Raw genomic sequence first — 25,803 nt, forward strand, 5'->3', positions numbered from 1 at the left:
CCCAGGCGACCCATTTTTGCAACTTTCTATCAGTCTCCAATTCTTTCAACATTAAGAACTTAAAAAAAATCTACATGCACATAAAACAGTCTATGTTTTACAGAACATAAATAAGTACACAGAAATGCCCGGCATGTGCCTTTGCATCACTTCTTGTACGTAAAGTCTTTAAAGGGTAATAAAATAAATTATCATTAGCCTTGCACTGGCTGGTGATGACAGTACGCCATAAAAATAGGAATATGATAAAGTTCTAAGAGGTTAAAAAAGTAAATCTATTTTAACTCTGTAGATGAAACTTTTTACAAAAAGAATTTTGTAAGAGTCCAAGTTAAAGAGACAGATTGTAGATGAAATCTTAGCTCTGCCACTTAGTAGCTGTGTGACTCTAGGCAAGCTACTCTGCTTCAGTCATCTTATCAGTACAAATGGGAACAATACAACTCATCCCCAATGTTCTTGGGAGTATAAATGGGAATAACATAGGTAAATTGTTAGCATAATGCCTAGCACATAGTAAGCACTTATTTGTTTCTATAATTATAAATGCAACCACCAAAATTATCTCTCAAACTGGCTGACAAAATATATAAAATTTTATCTTTCCTCTAGAAACTCAAACTAAACCGGTAAGATCAGGAACTGTGTTAATCTTTTTCATTGTTATATTATGAAGTTTTACACACAAATAAAATATTTGTCAAATACATGAACAATTACAGGGCTATATTCCACCTCATCAGTAAATCTTTACTATGTAAAGTTATGTACCTTCATCCTTCATGTTTCGATCTATCTGTGGACCAGCATTCCTTTCTCGGAATTGTATGCCCTGCATGTGTCTTTGCATTACTTCCTGTATTACTTCAAACAATGGTTGATCCTGTTTGAGACATAATGGATATTATTTCTGTTAGAAATGACATTTTTCTTACCTTCTCTCAAATCCCACAACTGAGATTTTGTGAAACATATATTGTCCTTTGGGGAAGAAATGGGGATCAGAGACTGGGGAAAGAAGGAGCTCCTATACACTGAATCGTACAGTCAGCCTTTGGCATACGAATATTTAACATATTGTAGTTTTGACTATTCATGTCTGTGACATGAAATAGTTTATAATTTTGCTGACACGTGAAAATGATTCTTGTGAAAATTCTTGTGTATAATTTCTATTAGAGTGAATTGTGCAGCTAATAAATGTATCTATCTTAAGCAGAGATCTAAACTTTAAATTGGCACCGCTGTTCTTACTCATCCACATATATAGTAATGGGGATAAATTACATACTGAAGTGATACTTTAGGTAAAAACGTTTTTGAGAAATGTTCTTTGAATATTTCATAATAAAAACATCATGGGGACATAGATCTCTGCTAACTCTAAGGTGGTTTAGAAGTCCTCCACAGTCACATACCAAACAAACTATAATGTAAAGGTAGATCAGAAGTGGCAAAAGTACAGTATCATTGTGCATTATTGACTGGGAAGAAAACCACTCAAAATGTTTATTTATTCTGCACTGTTCACAGGATAAACTCTGGACTACCCGGATTGGTGATCAGGCTCTCCACAACCTGGTTCACCCTTTCCCACCTACTCTTACTACCCAGCAGGTACCCTCCACAAAAAGCCAAACTAGACTAAGCAGTATGTCCTAACCTCTGCTTCAATCCACCCTGCACTTTATTTTCCTTTCACCTCTAAGGTCTTCCCACAACTTCCCTCATCTCTGCTGAAATCCTACTCATCTTTAAGGTTCAGTTTAGGTGAAATTTTAGCTACTTTATGAAGTCCTCCCTGAGAACCACCTACTAGATTATCTCTCTCCCTTCTATGCACAGCATTTCCCATACACCTCCTTTTACAATGGCCATATTATGTACATATCATCTCTTCTATCATGTTGCAAGTTCTTTAAGCAAGAAGCAAGTCTTATCTCTGCAATTGCTCATAGAACTAAGCAGGTGCTAAAACATATACCAATACTTGAATTTTTCAGATTTGGATTCTTTATTACATACATTTTTATATTAGAAGCTAAAAGTTATTTTTCAGGAAAAAAATTGTTTGAAGAGGATTGTTACCAGTGTGCCGGCAGACAAAGGAACAGAATCATCTGTAGGATACATTCTGGAAACTGGGCACTTGAGAATGTCTAGGCCATTTGGAACCATTTTACAGTAATCCTGAATACACTGTAGCCACCACCACACAGCATCCCGGCAATTGTATCTGGCATAAGTTCCTTCACCCAGGAGATTAGGAATGAGACCGTGTCTTAGGGTACCAGCAAATGCTAAAATAATATTCCTAAAACAACAGAATTAAGTGGATCATTTGACATGAAAACAATCACTTAAAAGATTTAAGTCCTTTTTGTGACTATTATTTCAGATGCATTTTCTCTCTTGTCCCTATTTCTTTGAATTTTCATGTAGAAAGTGGTCATAATATGAGAGATTAAGCACTGAATTAAAATCTTGAAACCTTAATCCTAGTCTTGGCTTTTTCTCTGACAATCTGTGTGGCTTACCCTCTTTGGGATAGTTTTTTCATCTGTGGATTTAGGTATTGGACTGGCTTTTAGGGTCCCTTCTAGCTCTAGATTCTACTTTTGAAATCTGTGGTATTTCAAAATCTAAGTAAATATGACATGAACTTTATTATTTTAAATACCAAAGCAAATACATAAGAAAAGGGCAAAAGCTGACCTTGAAAATCATGATTTATTTTCAAAAATTGGTAAAGAATACTTAATCTTTTAAGTATTATTGTACTATCATATACCAAATGACAACTTCATAAGATGGGATGGCATTTCTAAAAGGGGCATGAAACTAAGACGGGGGTTTAAAACCTTGCATTGCCATCTGTATGATCTAGGAAAAGTCATTTAAAATGTCTAGGCCTCAGTGCTTTTTGGCTAAACCATTTAGAAATTTAATTAATTTTGTATCTCAGTTTAATGCCCATCTCTTAAAAAACAGTGCAATAAAAGCCTTTCTTGTATTCTGCAGTACAAGTGTTAGTATGGATAGTGACACTTCCAATTAATAAAAGGTCAGAATGCGGCAATCGTAACCATCCAGAACAATGTCATACACTTGAAACTTGAATAAAAAGACCTCTGTCCATGAATATCTCTGCAGAAGGAGGAAGTAGAACTCTCTGTGGTACAGATAGCCAATGTGCCCACCAAAATGGCTTTCCTACATGCCTCAACCTACTTTTCAGCTGGCTGTGGCCAGATTACTGGATTCTAAGGCAAGAAGGTGAATGGAACTGATGTATGTTAAGTGCATGGAACAGGTGTATTTTCCCCACACTCTTTCCCTCTCTGCCAGCTGACTGGAGAGTAGTACTCAGAGGCCCTAGGAGATGGTCGATTCTCAAGATGAAGGAGCCTATATCCCTGAATCACTATGTGGAAAGCTGCCTCCTGAACACCCATTTTGGACCAGAAGCAAGAAATAAATTTCATTTGTGAAAAACCATTGAAATATAAGAATTTATAATTTATAACAGCTAGCACTACCTTAACAAATACATTATCCTCTTGGAATCATCTAAATCGGGGTTGGCAAACTTTTTCTGCAAAGGACCAGATAGTAAATATTTTAGGCCTTGTTGGCCATATATATGGTCCCAGTCATGTATTCTTCTTCTTTTTAAATGACTGTTTAAAATGGTAAAAACCGGGGCGCCTGGGTGGCTCAGTCATTAAGCGTCTGCTTTCACCTCAGGTCATGATCCCAGGGTCCTGGGATCGAGCCCCACATCAGGCTCCCCGCTCCGCGGGAAGCCTGCTTCTCCCTCTCCCACTCCCCCTGCTTGTGTTCCCTCTCTCGCTGTGTCTCTCTCTGTCAAATAAATAAATAAATAAAATCTTTAAAAAAAAAAAAATGGTAAAAACCATTCTTTGCTCCCAGGTCATATAAAACAGGTGATAGGCCATATTTCTCTGACCCCTGATCTAGATAGTCATATGTAAAATTAAGAAGCACAAATTGTTGATAGCATATAAAAGTGATAATTGGAGCCCAGGTAACAAGGAAAATAATAATAATGATTTTAAAAACTAATATTTATGTAATGCTTAGCATGTGACAGACACTGTTCTAGACATTCATTTAATCCTCACTAGGGGCGCCTGGCTGACTCAGCTGGTAGAGCATGTGACTCTTGATCTTAGAGTTGTAGGTTTGAGCCCCACGTTGGGTGAAGAGATTACTTAAAAAAAATAAAATCTTTTTTTTAAAAGATTTTATTTATTTATTTGAGAGAGAAAGCACATGCACGCGTGTGAGTGAGCATGAACAGGGGGAGTGGCAGAGGGACAAGAAAACTCCCTGCTGAGCATGAAGCCCTACACAGGGCTTGATCCCAGACACTGAGATCATGACCTGAGCCGAAGTCAGATTCTTAACGGACTGAGCCACCCAGGCACCCTCAAAAAATAAAATCTTAAAAAGAAATCCTTAGAAAAACCCTGTAAGGTAAGTACTATCACCATTTTATAGAGTACAAAGAGGATAAATAATGTATCAGCTGGTAGTTTGGAACCAGGATTAGAACCTGGCAGTCTGGCCCAAACCCAAGTACTTAACCACTACACTGTGCTGAATCCTAATGTTCCATTTCCTACTTCTTAATCATAGTTATTTAGGAACATTTAAGGAAAAAGCAAATAGCCTCCCAAATTTCTACAGCCTCACAACGGTCTCTTAAGTGAATAAGAAAAGGTCTTATTATATTAGGTAATAGGGAAGAATGTAATACATTTCAGATGCCCACTTAGAAATCTTCAATTTAAAAAAGAAATTTTCAATTTTAAAAAGACCAAAACCAGAACTTTTGTCATCTGGAGAGGCAAACTTCAGTTTTTTTGAATGACATCAAAACAAAGTATCACATAAATGCTTTTTCTGCTGAAAGTTTTAACTTGTAGAGCAGTGCTGTCAAATGCTAGCCTTGGGCTGCTGAAGATCACCTGGAGCCCTTGTGGAAACACAGATTTCCATCTGCTACTCTACCCTCTCCATCCCCACATTCAGAGGTCCAGCATAAGGACCGAGAATTTGCATTTCTAGCAAGTTCTCAGGTGATGGTGACACCGCTGATCTGTGGTACTGATTTGTGTTGATTTGAGTGGCACCGCTGTACAGCTTCTCTTTTCTACCTTTGACAATTTCATTCATATTATTGTGACATAAGAAAACATTATTTTAAGACTAAAAGACACAACTGGAGGTTACAAGGCCTCACAACACTTAGAGGAAAACCTGATACTATAATTCTTTCTACAGGACTCAGGCTTCATTATAGAAGGAAAAAAATGATAGAATTCAAATTTTACCTAAAAGTTCATCTAAGTTCTTAAACTTAATTTGGGCATAGAAATTTTACTCTTTAGTGAGTGATGTTAGTAACATGGTTACACATTTTTTATTTTTACTGAGATCAATTAGCAAACGCTGAAGATAATCTGACTTGTAACATGAAGGACTAGAATATAATAACTTCAAAGATATTCACTCCTTTGAAATTCTATGATCTTATTAAATGAACATGTAAAAAAAAAAACACTTAAGGAAAACATACCTCCCAAATGTTACGAGTAGATGGTAAGAAAGAAAGTTTGAAGAGCATGTGAAAAACATTTAGATATAAACTTGCATTGCAACTTTTTAGAGATCTCCTACCTGGCCTCTAAATAGCGTCCAGTAATCAGCAGTAGACCTCTCAGTGCAATAAAAGTATCCCTTCCCCAGCAGCGGAAAATACCAGAAGAAAAATGAGGTAAGCCTAACAGAAAACAACAAAGTAATATGTTAATCTTAATAATACACACAAGCCTATGAACTCCATTACTACAGGCCAGTTCCTCTAAGTCAAGGGGACAAGAATGGGGGAGTCTGCAAACCCTCTAAAATTGTCTTCAAAATGTGTGACTATATGTATGTCAACATTTCTGTGATGAGGGTCCATATTCTTTTTTTTTTTTTTTAAGATTTTATTTATTTTTGAGAGAGAGAGAGAGAGCACAGAAAGAGGGGAGGGGCAGAGGGAGAAGCAGGCTCTCTGCTGAGCAGGGGGCCAGAGGCAGGGCTCGATCCCAGGGACCAGGACCTGAGCAGAAGCAGGCACTTAGCCAACTGAGCCACCCAGGCGCCCAGAGGTCCCATATTCTTATTCCTCTTTGTCTTTTTATTCTTATTACATTCTTAAGGGAATCTGTGACCTCAAAGAGATTAAGAATCAGGGCTAGAGAGGGATTCTTATCTAAATTGATTAGAATGTGAGTCTTTAAACATAGATAAACGTTCTTTTGATAAATTAATGGTTGAAATCAGAGATCTAATATTTAACAAAGAAACAAACACTTAATATAATATTAATGATATATATATATTTTTAGTAACACAAGTGGGAAAGTTTACTAAAGCATAAAGTACACTCTCCAGATATGAGAGTAGAAGAGCTCAAGAAAGAGAGCTGTGCCATATAATACTAATGATATATTTGAAAAGATTCTACCTGCAATTAGAGGCAACAAATTAAATATGAAATGATTATCTTAATGATACATAACTGAACATGTTTATTAATCTATCAATCTAGAGTCTTTAATACCAAATTTCCCATTAATTCAAAACAACTTAAAAGTGTTATGGGGTGCCTGGGTGGCTCATTCAGTTAAGCATCTGCCTTTGGCTCGGGTCATAATCCTGGGGTCCTGGGATTGGGCTCTGCATCAGGCTCCCTACCCAGCAGGGCATCTGTTTCTCCTTCTCCCTCTGCCCCTCCCCCTACTTGTGCTCACACTCTCTCACTCTCTCTCAAATAAATAAAAAGAAGTGTTACAGTTTGTTGGCCAGTTTTTACAAAAGAAAATAAGGATTTCAGGTGCCAAATGACTTGAACATTATAGGTAACTGTAGCCTTTAGGCACGAGATAAAATAGGGTGATTGATGGATAAAATCTAAAATTTTACTTCTACACTGAGTTTAGTTTCTTATAAAACATGTCAAGAATACACTGTTATCCTTATTTGTACTAAAACCAATAATCAGTAGGAAAGTAAAGGAAACTAGGATTCTACTCAGAAAAGAAATATGCTAAAGCAAAAATGTAACACATATCTCAGGAAGGGAAAACTAAGGACTTAAATAAAATGCACACAGTATTCATTCATAACTATCTTCTAAGCATTTAACACAATCTAACATTATCTTGTTTGCTTGTTTTCTGGTTTGTTGCATGAATAACTGTCCTTCCCTAGTGGAAAATAAGATTCACAGTTACAGAAACCTTATCTGGCTTGTTTACCAAACTATATCTATCACTGACAATTGTAACTGGTATATAATATATATAAAAATTTACTGAATGAATGAAATAAAAGGCTAATTATAAAAGATAAATTGAGAGGGAAAAGAATTTGACTAAGATAAAAGAAAATTTTGGCCGTTTAAGGTTCTGCTAATTGGGTCTTTACCTTTTTTGGAGTAGACATTATTTTCTAAGAAGGATCAGAACTAAAGATAACATTAGACACTTCTTTTCTGCATCATCTCCAAAATAACAGTATAAAATTTCCTTAAACACTTTGTGTATTATTTACACATGGTTGATTATTGATATATGGTTTATATACGGTTGATCATTATAACTTTGATGACAATGAGGACAGCAGTTAACATATATAGTACTCTATGCCACACAGACTTCCTGGTACTTCAACCCATCTAACACCTTGAATGAAATATAAGTATAGGTAGATTTAAGGGCGATTTTGAGTTGGTATGTCCCAAAGTACAATCTGTCTTTGTTAAGAAGTCAAAACTATAAAATCTCTAGCACTGATACGTGGAAATGTTTGCATTAACTTTTGACCTCTAAGAGTATATGACTTATAGATCATATATTTTGTGAGTGATTTCTACCTTGTCATTTATTATACAAGTTTACAATTATAATTTTTTTTGTCCTACTATCACCAAAGGCCTTGGTATTCATTTTAAAATGAACCCCCCAAAACCTGTCTGCAAATATGAGTACGGTTCTATACTTTGTTAGTATGGAGTGTACAGAACACTCCCTTGGGATACTGGAAGAAAATATCAAAACTTCTATTTATATTTCTCAATTTATCTTTATAGTTTCTATTTTTGTTTTATACTGTACTTGATCATAAGTATACTGGGTATCATAACTTCTATCAATATATCATTTATAATATCAGTATATCAGTATATTTATTTTGGGAGTGCTTAACAATAGCAGTGAATAATAAAAAATGTTGAGATCACTATTTTGTGTAATAGGCTTCAAAGCAGTAGGCTTTAAAACCAAATTCTGCACATCAATTTTTTTTCCACAATGACCTAGTTCAGTTTCATGAGCATCTGCATGGATTCACAGGGGAAATATAAGTATCAGGAGAAGATGAAATAGTTGAATGAAAATCTAAAACATGGTTATGTAATTAAAGCATATAATCATTCTAAATGAAAAGTTAATTTCTTTTTTAGTTGTCAGGTCTTACTAAGTCTTTTTTCTTGGTCTGGGTAGATGCAAAGTTAAGGGTAAACAGAGGAAATCACATAAATACTATTACTTTCATCCTGGGCAGTTAGGTAATTTTCAGTTTAGTTTGGAAAGTTCTAAATTCAGTGGCCTTAAATGTTAAGCACTTTCTATAAATAGCTTGAAGTTGCATTAAAAAGAAAATAAAAGCCTGTTCTTAGATTTGTTACTTAATTCAGGTTTTAATACTACTTGCAGGAAAGGATGCCAAAAAATATAGCTGAAAGCATTTGAATGCAATTAGACATATAATAAAAAAAAATATTTAACATTTGTTTTGTGTTTTGTAACTTGTAGAGGATCTTTCCATTATCTCTTGGTAATTTCCCAATTTTTTAAATTGGGAAAAAAGTATAATACAAAAAGGTAGTAAAACAAATCTGATAAAAAAATACAAAATGTCAACAGTTGGAAAAAAACAGAAACATGCAAAAGGATTAACCAGCCACAATGAAAAACACACAAAAATAAATGCCTGTTGCACAGTATTAATTAAATAGTAAGCACAAATATTAGTTCTACAAGTGAATATAAAATTTTACTAAGCAGTCACATAAAATCTTGGATAACATCATGAGTCTTTTTTTAAAAATGGTGATTTCCCCATAACTTTTCCTCCTTGAACAATATTGACTGACACATTTTAACCTTTTTTTAACATTTAGCATTTATGGAATTTCTTACCTGCAGCTAGAGACACACAACACTGCTCCTTTTCTTTTGTGATCTCATTTAGCCTGTATGGTACATCCATAAGTGAAGGTGAAAGAAGTGGCAGAGAAGGGCACTTTCCTACTCCACACATCTGCACTGATCCCAGTGAAAGGTGTTTCACAAAGGTAGACCCATTCTGAACAAAGCTGTAACAAAGTGACCGAGTTTAAAATATTAAATGTAGAACTACAAAAATTTTATTATTTATTTACTTACAAAGTTTTATTGTGATAAGAATGCTTAACTTGAAATCTACTCTCTTAACAGATTTCTAACTGTACAAAGCAGTAATACTGTTATTTACAGGCACAGTGTTACACAGCAGATCTCTAGAACTTACTCATCTTGTGTAACCATTGTTTCAAAAATTCATTTTAATTGGTTTCTTTCCTTCAACTAGGCTCTCTATCAGATGTGTAACAATGGTAATACTGGCTGAAAACATTTTCAATTTGGTTAGATTTCAGAACTGCTTTCATTTCACCCAGTATTATGGCTGGCTTTAAGTCCAAGGCCTATTGTGCAACAAATGGAAGGGCTGAAGTTCTGTTTTTTTTCCAAAGATTTTATTTATTTATTTGAGAGAGAGAGAGAACATGAGCTGGGTGAGGGGCAGAGGGAGAAGCAGACTCCCCGCCGAACAGGGAGCCCAATGCAGGGCTCAATCCTGGGACTCGGGGATCAGGACCTGAGCCAAAGGCAGACGCTTAACTGACTGAGCCACCCAGGCACCCCTGAAGTTTTGTTCTTTCTGAAATTATTCCCAAATCAGTTTGGTGGCTCTTCAGTGGTACATTCTGATCTGTAATTTCATTTTAGGGAAATTCATCACTAAAGGCAAATTTCATTCATAATGATAGCAGAATAATTTTTCTCTTAATTAATGAAAGATTAGAAAAAACTGTGTATTCATATTCTAAAAATTGTATCTGTTAACAAGTCAAGGAATAAATAGAAGCAAATAATATGAAACAATTAAATTTTCCCATGAACATGTGTTTTTAGTTTTACTGAACAGATTTTAATACTTACGTTTGTTTTTGTGTGCTCCAGATAAAAGGATACATATACATTTACTATCCACTTACAACTTTTTCAACTCTATGAATCTATGACAATTCCTCATGTTTTGGTCTTTTAAGAGTATATAAACTGACTGCATATGGTTTCTACACAAACATGCCTATTTACTCAAGCTTTGTTGGATATACCTTGACATCTGCTTCCATGCTATATCCAGAAGAGTGGTGTATGCACCAATTAATATAGCATCAAAGTAACATGGGATAAGATAACGTGGGATCTGCTTCAGGTAGAAGAACATAGCCTGCAACCATTTACCAACCTGTTATAAAAATAATTTTAAAAGTTAATTTGGTGTGTTTACAGGCTAGGTGCATTTTAAGAGGTAAATCCAAACATGCAGCTCTACTATCTAGTAATCTATCAACCAGATTTCCATTTATTAGAATGGGAAGATGATGAAGAAGGGAGGAACATATTTCAGGTTAGAAAACCGTTATTTTATTTAAAGACTTTATTTATTTATTTGACAGAGAGAGAGAGAGAGAGAGCAAGAGCAGGAACAGAAGCAGGGGGAATGGGAAAGGGAGAGCAGGGAGCCTGATGCGGGGCTCGATCCCAGGACCCTGGGATCATGACCTGAGCCGAAGGCAGACACTTAATGACTGAGCCACCCAGGTGCCCAAAAACTGTTAATTTTATATATACCATAGTAATATAGTTTTTATTGTTTCCTTGTTTTGTGAACTAGAATAGAGTTTTACTTACTTCCGCAATAGTTCCGGATCGTGAAATAAGTCGGTTACTGACATAGTCAATCATCCAATCTCCAGATCTCAAATTATCACAAAAGGGATGCCCCAAGTCATTCTTTGGTCTTATTTCTGCCAAGACGGACATTAATCCTGAAAATTCATAGAAATATCGTGCTGTTATTGGCAGAGGCAATTTGTTCCCATAGCCTGGGCTACTGCTGTCTCTAAAGATGTGGGGTGAACACATATAGAGGTAGACACAAGGGCTGCAAAGACCACAGTGGCACTTCCCATGGTTGGAGATATCTGTGGCAACACTGGCTTGACCTGAGATATAAAGACATACTGAAGGAGACTACTGTCGCAGGAGCTATGCAGAGCTTTCCAAGATTCCCAACTTCTGAGACTTGTCTTGTTCTTCTGAATTTTAATATTATAATATTCAAAGGCAACTAACTGGCATAGTTTCCCTGCCCTAAGGCATTGGGGGGAAAATTGATAAGTCTGTATCTTCTCATGTTGAAAAGTGGCAGAATCATTAATATTCAGGCAATCACAGGACTGGTTTCAGAGAGAGCAAGAGCATCTCTGGTGATAATAATAATAAGGCCTGCTTTGGAAAGGATCTTTGAAATGTAACAAGAGGGAGTTGGAACTAAAGCTACCAAGGTGAGGTATATGAGCATATCCTTAAGTAATACTCAAACAGAAACATTAGAATTTCTATGCATACATAGTAGTTTTTGTTATTTCAATGACAGAACAATAGTACTTCTTTCATTACCCAATAATGTAATAATTTCCACCTTAAAAATATTGTATTAATAGCCTCACCAAGTTCATTTTGACTAAATTTATTTATATATTTAGGATTTAATTTTACTGTGTATATAGCATGTCTTGAGAATAAAAAAATAAATATGTAAATTTAAGATGTAGTTCTTTCTCTTAAGGGGCTTACATCCTTCTTTGGGAAACAAAGCTTAAAACATAAAAAAAACTAGGAAACAAGACAGTATAAAATAATGCTCCACTTTTTTTTTTTTTTATTTGACAGAGAGAGACACAGCGAGAGAGAGGGAACACAAGCAGGGGGAGTGGGAGAGGGAGAAGCAGGCTTCCCGCTGAGCAGGGAGCCCGATGTGGGGCTCGATCCCAGGACACTGGGATCATGACCTGAGCCAAAGGCAGACGCTTAACGACTGAGCCACCCAGGCGCCCCAATAATGCTCCACTTTTGCTCTAGCATTTTCAGGGGAGGCTAATAAAGCTCAGTAAATGTAAGTTTCACTTGTTGAATAATGGTGACATGATGAAGCAGCATTTTAGGAAAAGAGATCTGATCAATGGGATAGAATGGTCTGTGGAAGAGGTAACAAGAAATTGGAAAACTGATTACTTGATTTTGCAGACAGGACTTAGTCTTTGAATAGGGTGTTAACTACGAAAATAAAAGGATATGGTATACCACAGAGAACAGAAAAAAATCCAGGCACAATTACTGATTGAGTACCAAAGATAAAAGGGACAGAACCAAAAACAGATTCCTGGATTCCAACATGACTGAATATGTATTATTATAAGAAGTAGGGAAGAAGAGAAGGGGTATTGTTTAGAGGAGAGAAAGTCAATGAAGTTAAGTCTGACTTAATTGGATGTTGCTATTAAGAGCCTGCTAGAAATAGCCAGTGGAATGCTGGAAATATTAAACTGTCAGAGAAAAAAGGGATTGATATAAAGTAAAAAGTAAATCAGGAGAAGGTAAATCAGGAAAGAGTTAGTGAAGAACTAGAACTTAACTTTAAGAAAGACAAAGGCCAGAAAAGAAGTTCAGAAAAGTGTGGTCTTTTCAGTCAGGGAGCAGAAGGAATTCAACAGCTTGGGGTGAAAATGGAGTAAACAGCTGTCTATGAGTGGTAACATACACATTTCTCTATTTCTCACAGCACAAAACATTTTGTGTTGAAAATTAGACTGTTTTAGAAAAAAATGTCAAAAGTACAAAAGTATAGAAGAAATTTATTGAGAGCTTCTTGTGTACTTGGTTGTGAAAGTACAAAAGCTAAAAAAAAGAATGCAAAAAAGGCAAACATTCTTCTTTCTCAAGGTACAATCTACTTAGTGGAGTTTCAAAGCTAACAATTATAAAGTACTAGCTATGAACTAAGTGTTATTTAAGTGCTTTGTGGAAGATGTAAGAATCGAACTCATCCTTAAAGATGGGTTAGGTGGACAAAGAAAATAAGGAGTTGCAAAGGAGGCATGACATGTGGAATACTGTATGAACTAGGAATACATGTGTGATAAACCAAATTTCCTAGACAAAAATCCAAGAAAATATTTCCAACACGATGGGTTACACTGATAATTAAATATTTAGATCCTATGTCCTGCCTTACAACTACTCTAATTGCATAATGTTTTATTGTAAGTTCTCTTTGTAGGATAAAACAAATATGCAATGAGACAAAGTTTCCATTAGATGAAAAAGGAAGATGAATGTATTATATTTATAACCTAGTCCCATTTGGGGCCCAAATAAATTTTCTCATTTAGTCTTCAAAAAAGCCTATGAAAGAGACAATATTATTCACATTTTATAGAGGCAGAAATTGGGGCACAGAGAAGTTAAGTTACTTGTTGGAGGTCAATGAATGAGTAGGTGGCAGAGCCACAATTTGAACCCAAGCAGTTGAATTCTGAGCCCATACTTTAATTCTATAAAGAAGATACCAAATGACCCTAAAAAAAAAAAAAAGAACCCAAAAGCTTAACTATCCTTGTATTTGCTTACCTTGAAGCCCCGCATATTTAAGAGATGACCAGTTTGGTATGTCATAACAGCCTCCACCATCTTCTTGTTCTTCTGCTTCACATCGGTAAAGTACCTGATTCAGTTCAGCCAAAGTTAATTTTGAGGCAATGCTAAGAAGTAGAAAATAAAAAGAACTGGTTAAATACAGTAAAATTTCACTTGCTGTCAACAAAGAAGAAAATCTGAATCATAACCATAAAATGTCTTAGCAATGTATGTTTTAGTAACTCAGCATTAAATATACATGTAATATATGTTATAAATAATAATTAAAGGATAAAACATGCTAAAAATTCAGTTGGAAAGTAACATTTCTTTCAAGCCAAGAAAATAATCAATTGCTAAATTTTATTACTTAGAAGTATGCTGGAAAAATCTTTTGGTTGCTACAACCTTCTTCTCACAAATTTGCTTTTTCAATCTTTCTAGATGGGCTTGGTTTTTTTCCCCTTCTTTATATTCTCCCAAGGAGGACATCAATAACTTTTTATGCTAATTATCTTAAAATCAAAATACTTGTCAAGGACCAGCAAAGGGATATCAAAAGTCACAGTCAACCACCTTAGAAATCATGTATTTCTCTCCTTTCCCTTCTCTCCTCTCCTAAGGTGGCACTGTCCTTTAGCTGTGTTATTCAAGAAACCAAGATTGAAGATGCTTCTTGATAATAGTCAGAAGGAGGTATCTATCATGGCCTTGGTTTCCCCTTTGTCCAGGTAGCAGTGAGACTGTATAATTGACCACACTTGAATACAATGAAAACCCTACTTTTTTACAATTCTAGCTGTTCAGGTCATTTTATTCTACAGAACTGAACACATATCCTCTTGAATGTACTTCCTTCTTTCTCTTTTAGTTCTATCTCAACTGAGAAAATTATAGTTGGCTGTGCTTTGTTCCCTGTTTCTGCCAGACTCTGTCCTCACAGCTGGGACTGGCTCTTCCTTCATCCGCAGTTTGTGAGTCAAGTTTGATCAAATCAATCAGCAGTCTCAATGCCAACTCCATTCTAGGCAAATATTTTTTGACATGTAGCCAGTGAACTTGCATATGAATTACCTGGAGAGCTTATTAAGATGCAGATTTCTTGGCCTTCCCCCAAGATAATCTGAGTAGGTCTGAGGATGAATATGCATTTTATAAGCATTCCACAGAAACATAAAACTGCTTCATCACAGGTATTTTTAGAATGCAAATATTTTTCTAATAGTTTGAGTTAAGAATTAATATCCTTATGAGAAAAGCTCTTATAAAAACAAAAAATTGAACACAATCAAAAAATGGGTCAGTAAAAAATGGTATTTCACTGAATTAATACATAGCCAATGAACAAAACCAAAAAATTTAGCTTAGGGGCACCTGGCTGGCTCAGTGCAAAGAACATGTGACTCTTGACCTCAAGAGTCATGAGTTTAGGCCCCACATTGGGTGTGGAGCCTACTTCAAAAAAATAAATATTTAAAAAAATGATGTGGAAGGAATATAGTGTATGCAACTTAGTCTCAGATAGTTCAGAAAAATTGTGTGCATGTGTGTGTGTATACAGATGTATGTGTGTGTTTGCCTGTATCTATAGCTACATATAGAGAGTGCAAGAGTGTGAGAGAGTGCACATGCAAGGACACATACAAATGATAAAGCAATAGGACAAAATGTTAACAACAGATGATGCTGATATGACTATTGGTCCTTGGACCACCATCTGAGTAGCAAGGATACAGAGGAACCTTAAAACTGCTTAAATCAGGCTTGTGGTAACTTATCAGTTATTAAAGTGGCAAATCTCCATAAACTAAGGCATACTTACAAAGCAAAAGGAATTTTTAATATAGGATCTGAGTTGTCAACAGCAAGGCTCCCAGATTTAAAGTGAGGACTGAACTGTGTCAGATGATTTCGAAGAATTCCAACAGTGACTTGTGCATGTGGGTCAAGACTAACTCTGAAAATGTTAATTAAAAAATGGTTACTTCATAGGAATGATTTATTCAAAATTAACAGAATATGTAATCTATTTTACAAGCCAAGTCAACAGTTTGAACTCCAACATACCTGAATATAATAACACTTCCTGGAGACAAGTTTTCAAATTCTATTTCTTGAATATACTCATTGGGTCCTTTTGTGGCAACTCCAGCTTGTTTAACAATTTTACTTTCACTAAGCTTGAAAAAAATTGTATAAAACCATTCAATCAATAATTCTAATGTCTGTAAGATGTTAAACAGTAGTAAGATGAGAGTCCCAAATACCTGAATATGTTCTCTAATTTCTACTGTGATATTTGGCATTCCATTGATTGAATTCTCATCCTTCTGATAAGGTTCTGTATTTCTCTCAACAGTTCTAGCTTCAAGAACTACTTCTTCAATTTTGCCTAGGAATACATAAAAATATTAACCAAATTTCATATTAAACCATCTGAAATTAGGAATTGCTAATTCAACTTAATTAATTAATTAAACTTAAAGTTGAATATGAAATATCAGTCTGAGTAGATGATTCTACCCAAGATGCATTTTTCACGCAAATGCTTTTGTTTTTAAAATCATAAATTAACAAACATCTATTTGAAAAAAGATCTTATCAAGTAATAATGGCTTAGCTCTTAGGAACAATATATATATAACCTTCCTAATTTTAAGCAGAGAGAAAATAAATCCCTTGAAAGACTTACAAAAAAAATGAAAAATTTCAGAAATACAAAAAGTAGGGAAAAATTTAAAAAAGCCAGATCCTATTTCCTAGCTAAGGAAAACATTACAAATGTGTACCCTTTCTTCCCCTTCAGAGGTAACCATTACCTGCAGTTTGGTGTTCATAGATCCTGTGTATTTTTACTACATATGTCTGTTTCTCAAAACAACATATATTATTTTCCGTATTTCCAAGTTTTATTAAAGTGGATTCAAATTTTATATATATATATATATATATATATATATATATATATATATATTTCTGCAACTTGCTTTCTATTAAACAACACTGTACTTTTTAGATTTGTTCACACTGCTACATAAGCTGCAACTTATTTGTTTCAAATGCCAAATAGTATTCCATTGTGTGAATATACCAGATATATTCTTGTGCCTGTCTTCTAATGGAACATATGAGAGTTTCTCAGAGATACACCTAGAAGCAGAATTGCTGAGTCAAAGGATATATAAAACTTGAATTTTATTATTTAAGTTATTTACAAAGCCATTAATCTGACAATAAGTAACAGTACCTTTTGATCCAGAAATTCTACTTCTTGAAATAATTACTAAGAAATTGTTCAAAAGAAAAGAATTATTCCTAGTGTATATTCACTGTTAAACATACTAAATAATATATATATGTTTTAAAGATTTTATTTATTTACTTGACAGAGAGACACAGCCAGAGAGGGAACACAAGCAGGGGGAGTGGGAGAGGGAGAAGCAGGCTTCCCATGGAGCAGGGAGCCTGATGCGGGGCTCAATCCCAGGACCCTGGGATCATGACCTGAGCTGAAGGCAGACGCTTAACGACTGAGCCACCTAGGCGCCCCAAACATACTAAAGAATATTAAAGATGGAATACTAACATAATAAAATACGAAATATTTAACATAATGAAAACCACAATTTTGTGACAAAATGGAAATGTTTTAATAATGACCAATGACCAAAACAAAACCTGAGATATATTGTTCACACTGATTGCAACCATGTGAAACTATGTACATTAGCAACAATCAGACAAGATTACTGACTATACACTTGCAAGCAGTTAAAAATAACTAATGAACATTTAACCTTAAAACTATTCAAGTTGATAATCTTTAAAAACTGGAGTAATACATATTTAATAACTAGCAACCAATATAGAATATGATGATTTTTATGGGAATCTTCATCCCCTCAATTAATTGCCAGACTTGGACAGTTGCTATATGCACAGGAGAATGTTTTGCTATAATATATATAACAATAAGGAAGGAAATAAAATACACACATCTAGAAAAAAAATCTAGCAATAATAAGGATATGATTTAGGGACGTGTTTTTATTTATTTATTTTAAAGATTTTATTTATTTATTTGGGAGAGAGACAGAGATAATGAGAGAGAGCATGAGCAGAGAGAAGAGGGAGAAGCAGGCTCCCCACTGAGCAGGGAGCCTGAGACAGGGCTCAATCCCAGGACCATGGGAAATTAATTTGGGGTAACTTACATTTTTACTACTTGGAACAATTCCTGTTATGGAAATATTCTCAAATATTAACATTTTTTGAGTGGTAGTTTTATTTTCCTCTTAATTCATTCCCTATTTTCTACTTTGCATAAAACAAACATGTATTTCTTTTATACCCAGGAAATATATATGTATATTCATGTGTTTATATATGTGTATACACATGTATATTTGCAGTGTGTCTAAGTGTGATTTGTGTATGTGCATGTACATACATACCCATATATAAACCAAAGTGGAAAACAGTTTAATATTTAAGGCTTTTCATAATCCATTCTCAATTACCTTCCTAGCCTTCTGTCACTCCACTATTTCAACCAAATAGATATTTTCACTGGTCCCCAAATAGTCTTACTAACACCTATTAATATGAATTTTTTTTTTTTTTTACATCTTTCAAGAACTAAAGTTCCACCTCCCTTGAGAAGCCTTTTCTAAATAGTCAGTAATTTCTCTCTTTTGTGAACATATAGCAATTATAGTGTCTCCATAGCTCTTCTTTGACAATTATAAAAACACATCCCGAGTGCCTGGTTGAGTGTCTGCCTTTGGCTCAGGTCGTGATCACAGTCTTAATTTCTTTCTTTCTTCCTTTTCTTCCTTTCTTTAAAGTAAGCTCTACACCCAACATGGGGCTTGAACTCATAACTCTGAGATCAAGAGTCGCATGCTCTACCAACTGAGTCAGCCATGTGCCCCAAGTAGTGCAAAATTTCGAATTTTTTTTCTCAACTACAGCCACACTTGCACTGTGTTATAATCACAATAACATTTTTAAGTTGCATTACCAGGGATGCACATTTGAGGCACTTCCTTGCTGTAAAATGAAGTCTTAGGATTCCTGAAAGCAGTTCTAGACACAGACACAACAGACTGATGAATGCTGGGTGAATGTCTTGTTACTGCCACTATGTCTTCATCAACCTGATCCACATACACCTGGGAAAGAGAAAGAGAAAACATGTTAGTGCTCAAACTGGAAACACTTACTTGAAATTGAACCTTAAGAAACTTACAAAAATTTAGTTTCTTGCCTGAATGAAACCCTTGGCCCCAAGTTCTTGATGAAGTTTATTGATAGCACATCTGGCTGCAATAATTCCACTTTGGAAATTAACTTCACCTGTATTTGATGGAGATGCTCCAGGATTCCACTTAGTATAAAACCGTTCTTCAGAAACCACTGAAATCTGAACAAAGTGAATGTATACATTTTAATTATAATAAGAACTTTTAGTAAAAATGCTCAAAGTCGTTGGCCATGTGGATTTAAAAAAAAAAAACAACACAAAGACATACCTGATGAGGCACTAATTCATCATAGCCTTTAGTACTTCCACTAGCACAACATGCCATAGAAACAATCGTGGTACTTGGGAGAGCATCATATTCTGACCTATGCTAGAAAACAATAAAAAACCCCCAAAGTTTATTTTCTTTCAAATGCAAAGTGCCATCCTATGGCATAATGAAGTAAAAGGATAGTTACATAGTTACACACTATAAGACATTAATTGGCTTTATTTTATTATTTTTTGATATTAATTTGCTTTAAAACTAACAAAACATTCAAAAACTATGTACCACAAACTTATAAATCTAAGACATGATTTTGAAGTATGTGGATATTGCCACTAAATATCAGATCAAAACATTATTTATTTTTTCCTTTTCCAAGTATTTATTTATTTATTAAAATATTTTATTTATTTATTTGACAGAGAGAGAGAGCACAAGTCGGGGAGCAGCAGCAGAGGGAGAGGGAGAAGCAGGCTCCCTGCCAAGCAGGGAGCCCGATGCGGGGCTCGATCCCAGGACCCTGGGATCATGACCTGAGCCGAAGGCAGACGCTTAAGGACTGAGCCACCCAGGCGCCCCCCAAGTTTTTATTTAAATTCCAGTCAGTTAACATAGAGTGTAATATTAGTTTTGGGTGTAGAACTGAGTGATTCATCACTTACATACCACACCCAGTGCTCACCAACAAGTGCCCTCTTTAATCCCCATCCCCCATTTAGCCCATCCCCCACCCACCTCCCTCCATCAACGTTTAGTTTGTTCTCTTTAGTTGAGTCTGTTTTATTGTGTGCCTCTCTCTTTTTCCCCACTATGTTCATCTGTTATGCTTCTTAAATTCCACATATGAGTTTAGCAAAACAAGTAAATACAAGAAACAGATTAGATGCTTACCACAATGGGACACTCATTATCGTGGGTAATATCCATAAACAGGGCATGTGCAATGGCCGGCATTAACGGCCTCAAACGGGGCTGAACAAAGGATCCAACAGGTTCTCCTCCATATCTATAAACCAATCTGCCCTCTTCATGGCTATTATATGCACTCATTGCCTCTGCAAAGCATAACAGAATATTTTAACAATCTTCCTTATTATTGTTCAAGGTTAGGTTTCTTATCAAGACTAAATTTCCAAAAAAAGACCACAAAAATATTATCAAAAATAAAACTGCTTTAAACATTTAAACAAATGTCTATTAGTTTAAGTGACACAAAGTCTTCTCTATAATTGGCCAGAGAAATGGCTCATGTAGGTAAAAGGGAACATATGTTGTTTATTAGGATGTTGGTTATATAAGATCTATGGAAAAAAATCTAAGACTATATCATCTATCCAAGTAAGAGATGAAAACCAGATTTGTATATTTTCATAAACAAAAAAATGCTTTGTTCATGAGTCATCAATTCATCCTACTGGTTTTTCAATTTAAAATGAGATATTTTACCCCAAAGTGGAAATTTTTCCTGATAAAAACAGACTGAGTTAGAGAAAAGTTTGTGTAGAGTACTTAAAAGAACATTAACTATGTTGAAAATTATTAAACTTTGTATATAATGCTATTAAATGCCTTTTAATCTACTTAAACAAAAACTAAAGTTTTAGATGGGAAATACACTTCAGCAAGCCTACCTCTTATTAGGGAACTAATGCCCAGTCTAGTAACAAAGATATTGTCCAGGTCTTCACTTCCTGTGAACAGTTCAGCTACTACATACAAATTGGGTTGCAGCTTCCTAGCAGCATCCAACATGTACTGCAAAAAGCACAGTCACAAATGTAACACAAAGAGAAAAGCAAGTGGGGGGAAGGAAAGGAGACAAGACTAGGCATGGATTTGACATAGGAAAATGTCATAGAACAAGACAAAATGGAAATCCAAGAAGAATTTCCAAATAAATTTAATTGTGCATATGTAAGAAAACATAAAACACACCAATACATAGGAAACAAGAGAATTTATAAAGAGATTAAAACAGTTAAAAAGGAAGATTAGATTTTGCAAAGATAAAAAGACACAAAGAGGAAAAAAAGGAAGAAGAAAAATGTTAGTGTCACATTAAAAAATGTAAACCACAACACTGTGATTCTGCTAGGCTTTTACCCTGTTTTATGTGGGTTTGTTTTTAATACCTCTAACCAGACTAATAATTTGCAGGTTTTGACTAGGCCATTATTGGTAAATTCCCTGCTGGTGAATCATTTAGCTATTGCAAAGATTAGGTCTGACTAACTATACTAAAGCCAGCTTTTCCTACAAATGGCAATCAATTCTTAATCAGAAATCAAATTGGTTCTGATTTTTTTAACATAATGTTTGCACAAAGGTTAATAAAAGAACTGAAATTCTATGAGCTAACAAGTAGGGTCCTAGAAGATTTTGTAACTTAAAATCAAGCAAATTGAGTTTTAATTTTCTGTTTTGCCAAAATGTTATAATAATCTTAGAATTATATATATATTTTGCTGTTGCTAAGAGCACAATAAGGAAAAACCTCTGCTAGTTTTTGGAGCTAAAAAATGTTCTACCACCTTAACTAATGTTCACTAAATTCTTCCATATCAAGTCAATTTTTCATCATAGGACTTGAAACATATTCATTATAATATTGCCTTAATATAACAAATAGATATTTTCCAGATAAGTATACATTCCCAAAGAACACTAAGTTGTCACTAGGAAGCTATCAAAGATCTTATAAATAGGATGAAAATTGTGTTTACAAAGTGGTGTTAGAAGATAACGCTATAAATTTTGGCACTGCCCCAGTTTCTGTAAAAAGCCCAAAGAGGGATAAACCGCCTTTATGTTTACACTTACATTTTTATAAAAATCAATAAAAATGGAATCAATGAGGCTAAAATAAGCTTCAATATACTGTAATGTTAGTGCATAAATATCATATGTAACAAGTGACTTCAGTGTCTATTATATTAAAACCAACCAACCAGAAAATAACAAGACTAAGAGAGATATTTGCATATTATTAAAATATTAATATTAACCCTTTAAAAGTTAATAAGAAAATATTAGTAATATTTTAATAATATGCATGGCAATATGGTTACGTATATATTATCAGAGACAATATGATCTACTTCCCTAAACTGAAATAAAAATATTAACTCGTTAAACATTTTATAGCCCAGTATTCCATAACAACCGCATCAAAAGATTTTGTTAGAATTGAGAAGTTATGCCGAAGTGTTAAATACTACCACCAAATCAATGCTGGTGTCTAACTAGCAAGAGGAAACACGTACTTGCGTATTTTATTTAAGGAAAGCAAGGAAAGAATACTACATTTCTTTGCTTAATGTAGATGAATTGTTTTTCTGTACCTCGGCTACATGAAGAGGTGTTGAGTGGCAGTTATCAAGACGCACTCCCTGGAAATAAGTTGCAGCTATTTCAGTGTATTTTTTCATGTGTGCCCAGAGAAAAGGACAGTCTTCTGGTTTATTCCCATAGCGTAATTTAACGCTGTCTCCCCAGCAAATAAGTTCTCTCCTTAGATAAACTTCTGAGCCTGTTAAGAAAGGAGCTTGCTTTCAATGGTTCAAGAAATAACATGAAAACATTTACTTCAAGGAAACGTTGTTTTTAAATCACATTGACTATTTCTACCACAAACCATATATTGGTTAAAATTATGTCTAAAATGGTATGGGTATCTAAATCTATAAAGCTTAAAAAATTAATATTAATTTATATCTCATATCTATTTTGCTAAAATTCAACCTAGAGGCTCTCCTAAAAATGTGTACTTAGCGTAAAAAAAATCAAGTTCCTTCTTTTAAAGGAAATCAGTTATAGTAATATCACAGGCCCTTTGAAGACAGCGTTCTACCAAAAACATTTCTTCCTAAAAGATTTCTTTCTTTATTTATTTGAGAGAGAGAGATAGAGAGCATGAGCAGGAGAGGCAGAGGGAGAGGGAGAAAGAGAATCTCAAGCAGACTCCCTGCTGAGTGTGGAGCCTGATGTGGGGCTCAATCCCACAACCATGAGATCATGACCCAAGCCAAAAATCAAGAGTTGGATACCTAACCAACTGAGCCACCGAGGTGCCCCTCTGTCTAAAACATTTAAAGCTGTGTTTCCACCTTGCTACTCATTTTGGCACTAGTTACATTAAATCCACAGCATATAGTAGAATGCCTTTTTTCATTTAGAATGACTAGAAAGGAAAAGGCAGAGATACTTAAACCCAAAGTACATTCTTTTAAAAAAAAAAAAAAAGGAGATTTTTGAATTAAATTTAAAGTCATTCAAAAAGACTTCTAAATGTTGAAAAACATATTGATGGGTCCCCAGCAAAATTCTTTCTGGCAAAGAAATAGCTGTAGAAAAATAAAATGCTAGGAGTGAGGGGGAACCTAAAATTAGTTTCTAGTGTAACTGCTATTCAAATACCTTAATACCCCTCTGGCTAATGAATGAAAATATCTCTTATGGCAATATAATTGTAATAGCAGTGGTTTTAAATGTATTTTAAAAATGCAACAGATTAAATTTTTAACCATAAAAAATCTTATGCAGAACCATAATACAAAATAGATAAAAGCCATTCTAGTTGAGCATATAAGGACTAGGAGGGGAAAGGAAAAGATGAATCCCATCCTTTTTGTCCAACCCTTCTCTTCTCTCTTGAACTGTATGCACCTCTCTGATAAAATAGTTTAAGAACTATTAGCTTAGTGGGGAAAAAAGTCAACGAAACAGTTTATATTTTGAGCTTGCTGTAAACTTTTCTTTCCCTATCCACAGAGAAGTTAACAAAAATGATGTACCAGGTTCAGCAAAGTTTCGAAGGGGATCATCTCCCATTACCCATCCATTATGCGCCATCAGAAAACAAGCTTTATTTGGGTTATGAATCATAGATTCTTCTGCGGAGAGGGTCATTTCTTCAAATGGGAACGTAAAATATCTATGGAGATGCAATTAAATATTAAATCCATATAGAGAGATTCTTTGGAGAGAATTTAAATTAGTACTATTAAAATTAAACCTCCTCCCTCATAAAGAGAATAAAGATTAGTTTTACACTACAGGAAATAAACTTTGTTATAGGTCGAAAATCTTCAGAAGACTTTCTGAGTAAATCTACTAAGATTTGAGAAATGGAAAGTCAGCATTATAGCATTATCTGATTAACATTTTAAATAATAAATTTAAAAATCTCATAAAATTACTAAGAAAATCACTGAAGTATTGATGTTACTTTGCAAAAGCTTTTACTACACTTCAGTTGCCTAATCTGTGCTGCACATTACCTACAAGATGAGGAGCTAAATGCTGGCTCAATTCGATTAACTTTGGAATTTATTAGTAAGTATGTAGTCCTCCAGAAACATTAATGTAATCATTGTAAATTGATTCATACTGATGATAGCTTCTTTAAGGACTGGCCTAACAAAATTAATTAATATTAACCCTAGTTACCAAATCAAAACTTCTATTTCAATTAAAAAATGTACTGAAGTCACACATTGAAGGAAAACACTCAGATTAATTCAAAAAGTTAAATGCAATTTTCAATTTTTAACCTTTAATGAGAAGAAATGAGAAGAAAACAAAAATGGAATACCTGGTAACTAAAGGATGTTTTCTAGTGACAGGTCCTAATTTAGGGCCGTGGCCAGCCAGACGTTCATAAGACACATTTCCCAAAAGGCAATTAACTGCCTGGAACACATTAAATTATATATGTCAGTGAAAGCAACAACATTAAGACTCAAAGAAAAACAGTTCAAAAGTAGGTGAAACCTGTTCCTGATGATAGTTCATGAGTTGATGCTTCTCTGAATTTAACTCCTCAATTCTCTTACGGAACCAATTACAGCATTCATCAATTGCAGCTGGGCCCTTGCTAGAGCAAAGAGAACAATACACACTGAATATTTAATGGTTTTAAAATTCTGTATTTAAAAATTTTCTAACAAGGGTCATAGAAACTTTATTTATTTATTTATTTGAAACTTTAAACATATTCATCAGGATCTTAATTAATGGCTGAAGACGTTTTTCAACTGTAAAAAATTTTATATACACATATAGGACCACGGTCCACCACACAGAAAAAAGAGGAAAACATCATTCATTTGAACTAGTAGAATTATGGTGAATTACTTTATTTGATTTTCTTTTCAGGATTTTAATACTAGCCATAAAGGTTTGTAAGTAATATTATCCTTTATTTCATAGGAAAAATACATAACATACTCATGTGGTATGAAAGTTGCTAGTGCAATGTTCATATCTACAGTACAGCCAAGCCTTCTGTATTCAGGATCCTGAATAATCTTAAGGTGTTCCTTTGGATCAGGCTTGGTTGTTATTTTCCTATTTTCTGAAAGAAAGAAAGATGATATCTTAAG

General features: G+C 34.5%; 1 protein-coding gene across 2 annotated transcripts in view; it reads right to left on the bottom strand.

Moving 5' to 3' along the window:
* The window catches only part of AGL (amylo-alpha-1, 6-glucosidase, 4-alpha-glucanotransferase), a 77,457-nt gene that overhangs the window by 24,822 nt on the left and 26,832 nt on the right, over window positions 1-25,803 (bottom strand). For both annotated transcript variants that reach the window (XM_032422837.1, XM_032422827.1), the window contains exons 8-27: window positions 25,649-25,775; window positions 25,193-25,295; window positions 25,014-25,111; window positions 24,214-24,353; window positions 22,762-22,949; window positions 21,052-21,175; window positions 20,312-20,475; window positions 19,421-19,522; window positions 19,156-19,311; window positions 18,910-19,060; window positions 16,154-16,278; window positions 15,954-16,066; window positions 15,709-15,843; window positions 13,881-14,011; window positions 11,100-11,236; window positions 10,520-10,653; window positions 9,279-9,454; window positions 5,707-5,809; window positions 2,089-2,314; window positions 772-883 (exon numbers count right to left, since the gene is read on the bottom strand). In XM_032422837.1, the coding sequence (XP_032278728.1) occupies window positions 772-883; window positions 2,089-2,314; window positions 5,707-5,809; window positions 9,279-9,454; window positions 10,520-10,653; window positions 11,100-11,236; window positions 13,881-14,011; window positions 15,709-15,843; window positions 15,954-16,066; window positions 16,154-16,278; window positions 18,910-19,060; window positions 19,156-19,311; window positions 19,421-19,522; window positions 20,312-20,475; window positions 21,052-21,175; window positions 22,762-22,949; window positions 24,214-24,353; window positions 25,014-25,111; window positions 25,193-25,295; window positions 25,649-25,775 (2,745 nt within the window). The remainder of the gene's footprint in view (window positions 1-771; window positions 884-2,088; window positions 2,315-5,706; window positions 5,810-9,278; window positions 9,455-10,519; window positions 10,654-11,099; window positions 11,237-13,880; window positions 14,012-15,708; window positions 15,844-15,953; window positions 16,067-16,153; window positions 16,279-18,909; window positions 19,061-19,155; window positions 19,312-19,420; window positions 19,523-20,311; window positions 20,476-21,051; window positions 21,176-22,761; window positions 22,950-24,213; window positions 24,354-25,013; window positions 25,112-25,192; window positions 25,296-25,648; window positions 25,776-25,803) is intronic.

Source organism: Phoca vitulina, unplaced genomic scaffold (assembly GCF_004348235.1).
Source record: "Phoca vitulina isolate PV1807 unplaced genomic scaffold, GSC_HSeal_1.0 scaffold2, whole genome shotgun sequence".
Taxonomy (NCBI): Eukaryota; Metazoa; Chordata; class Mammalia; order Carnivora; family Phocidae; genus Phoca; species Phoca vitulina.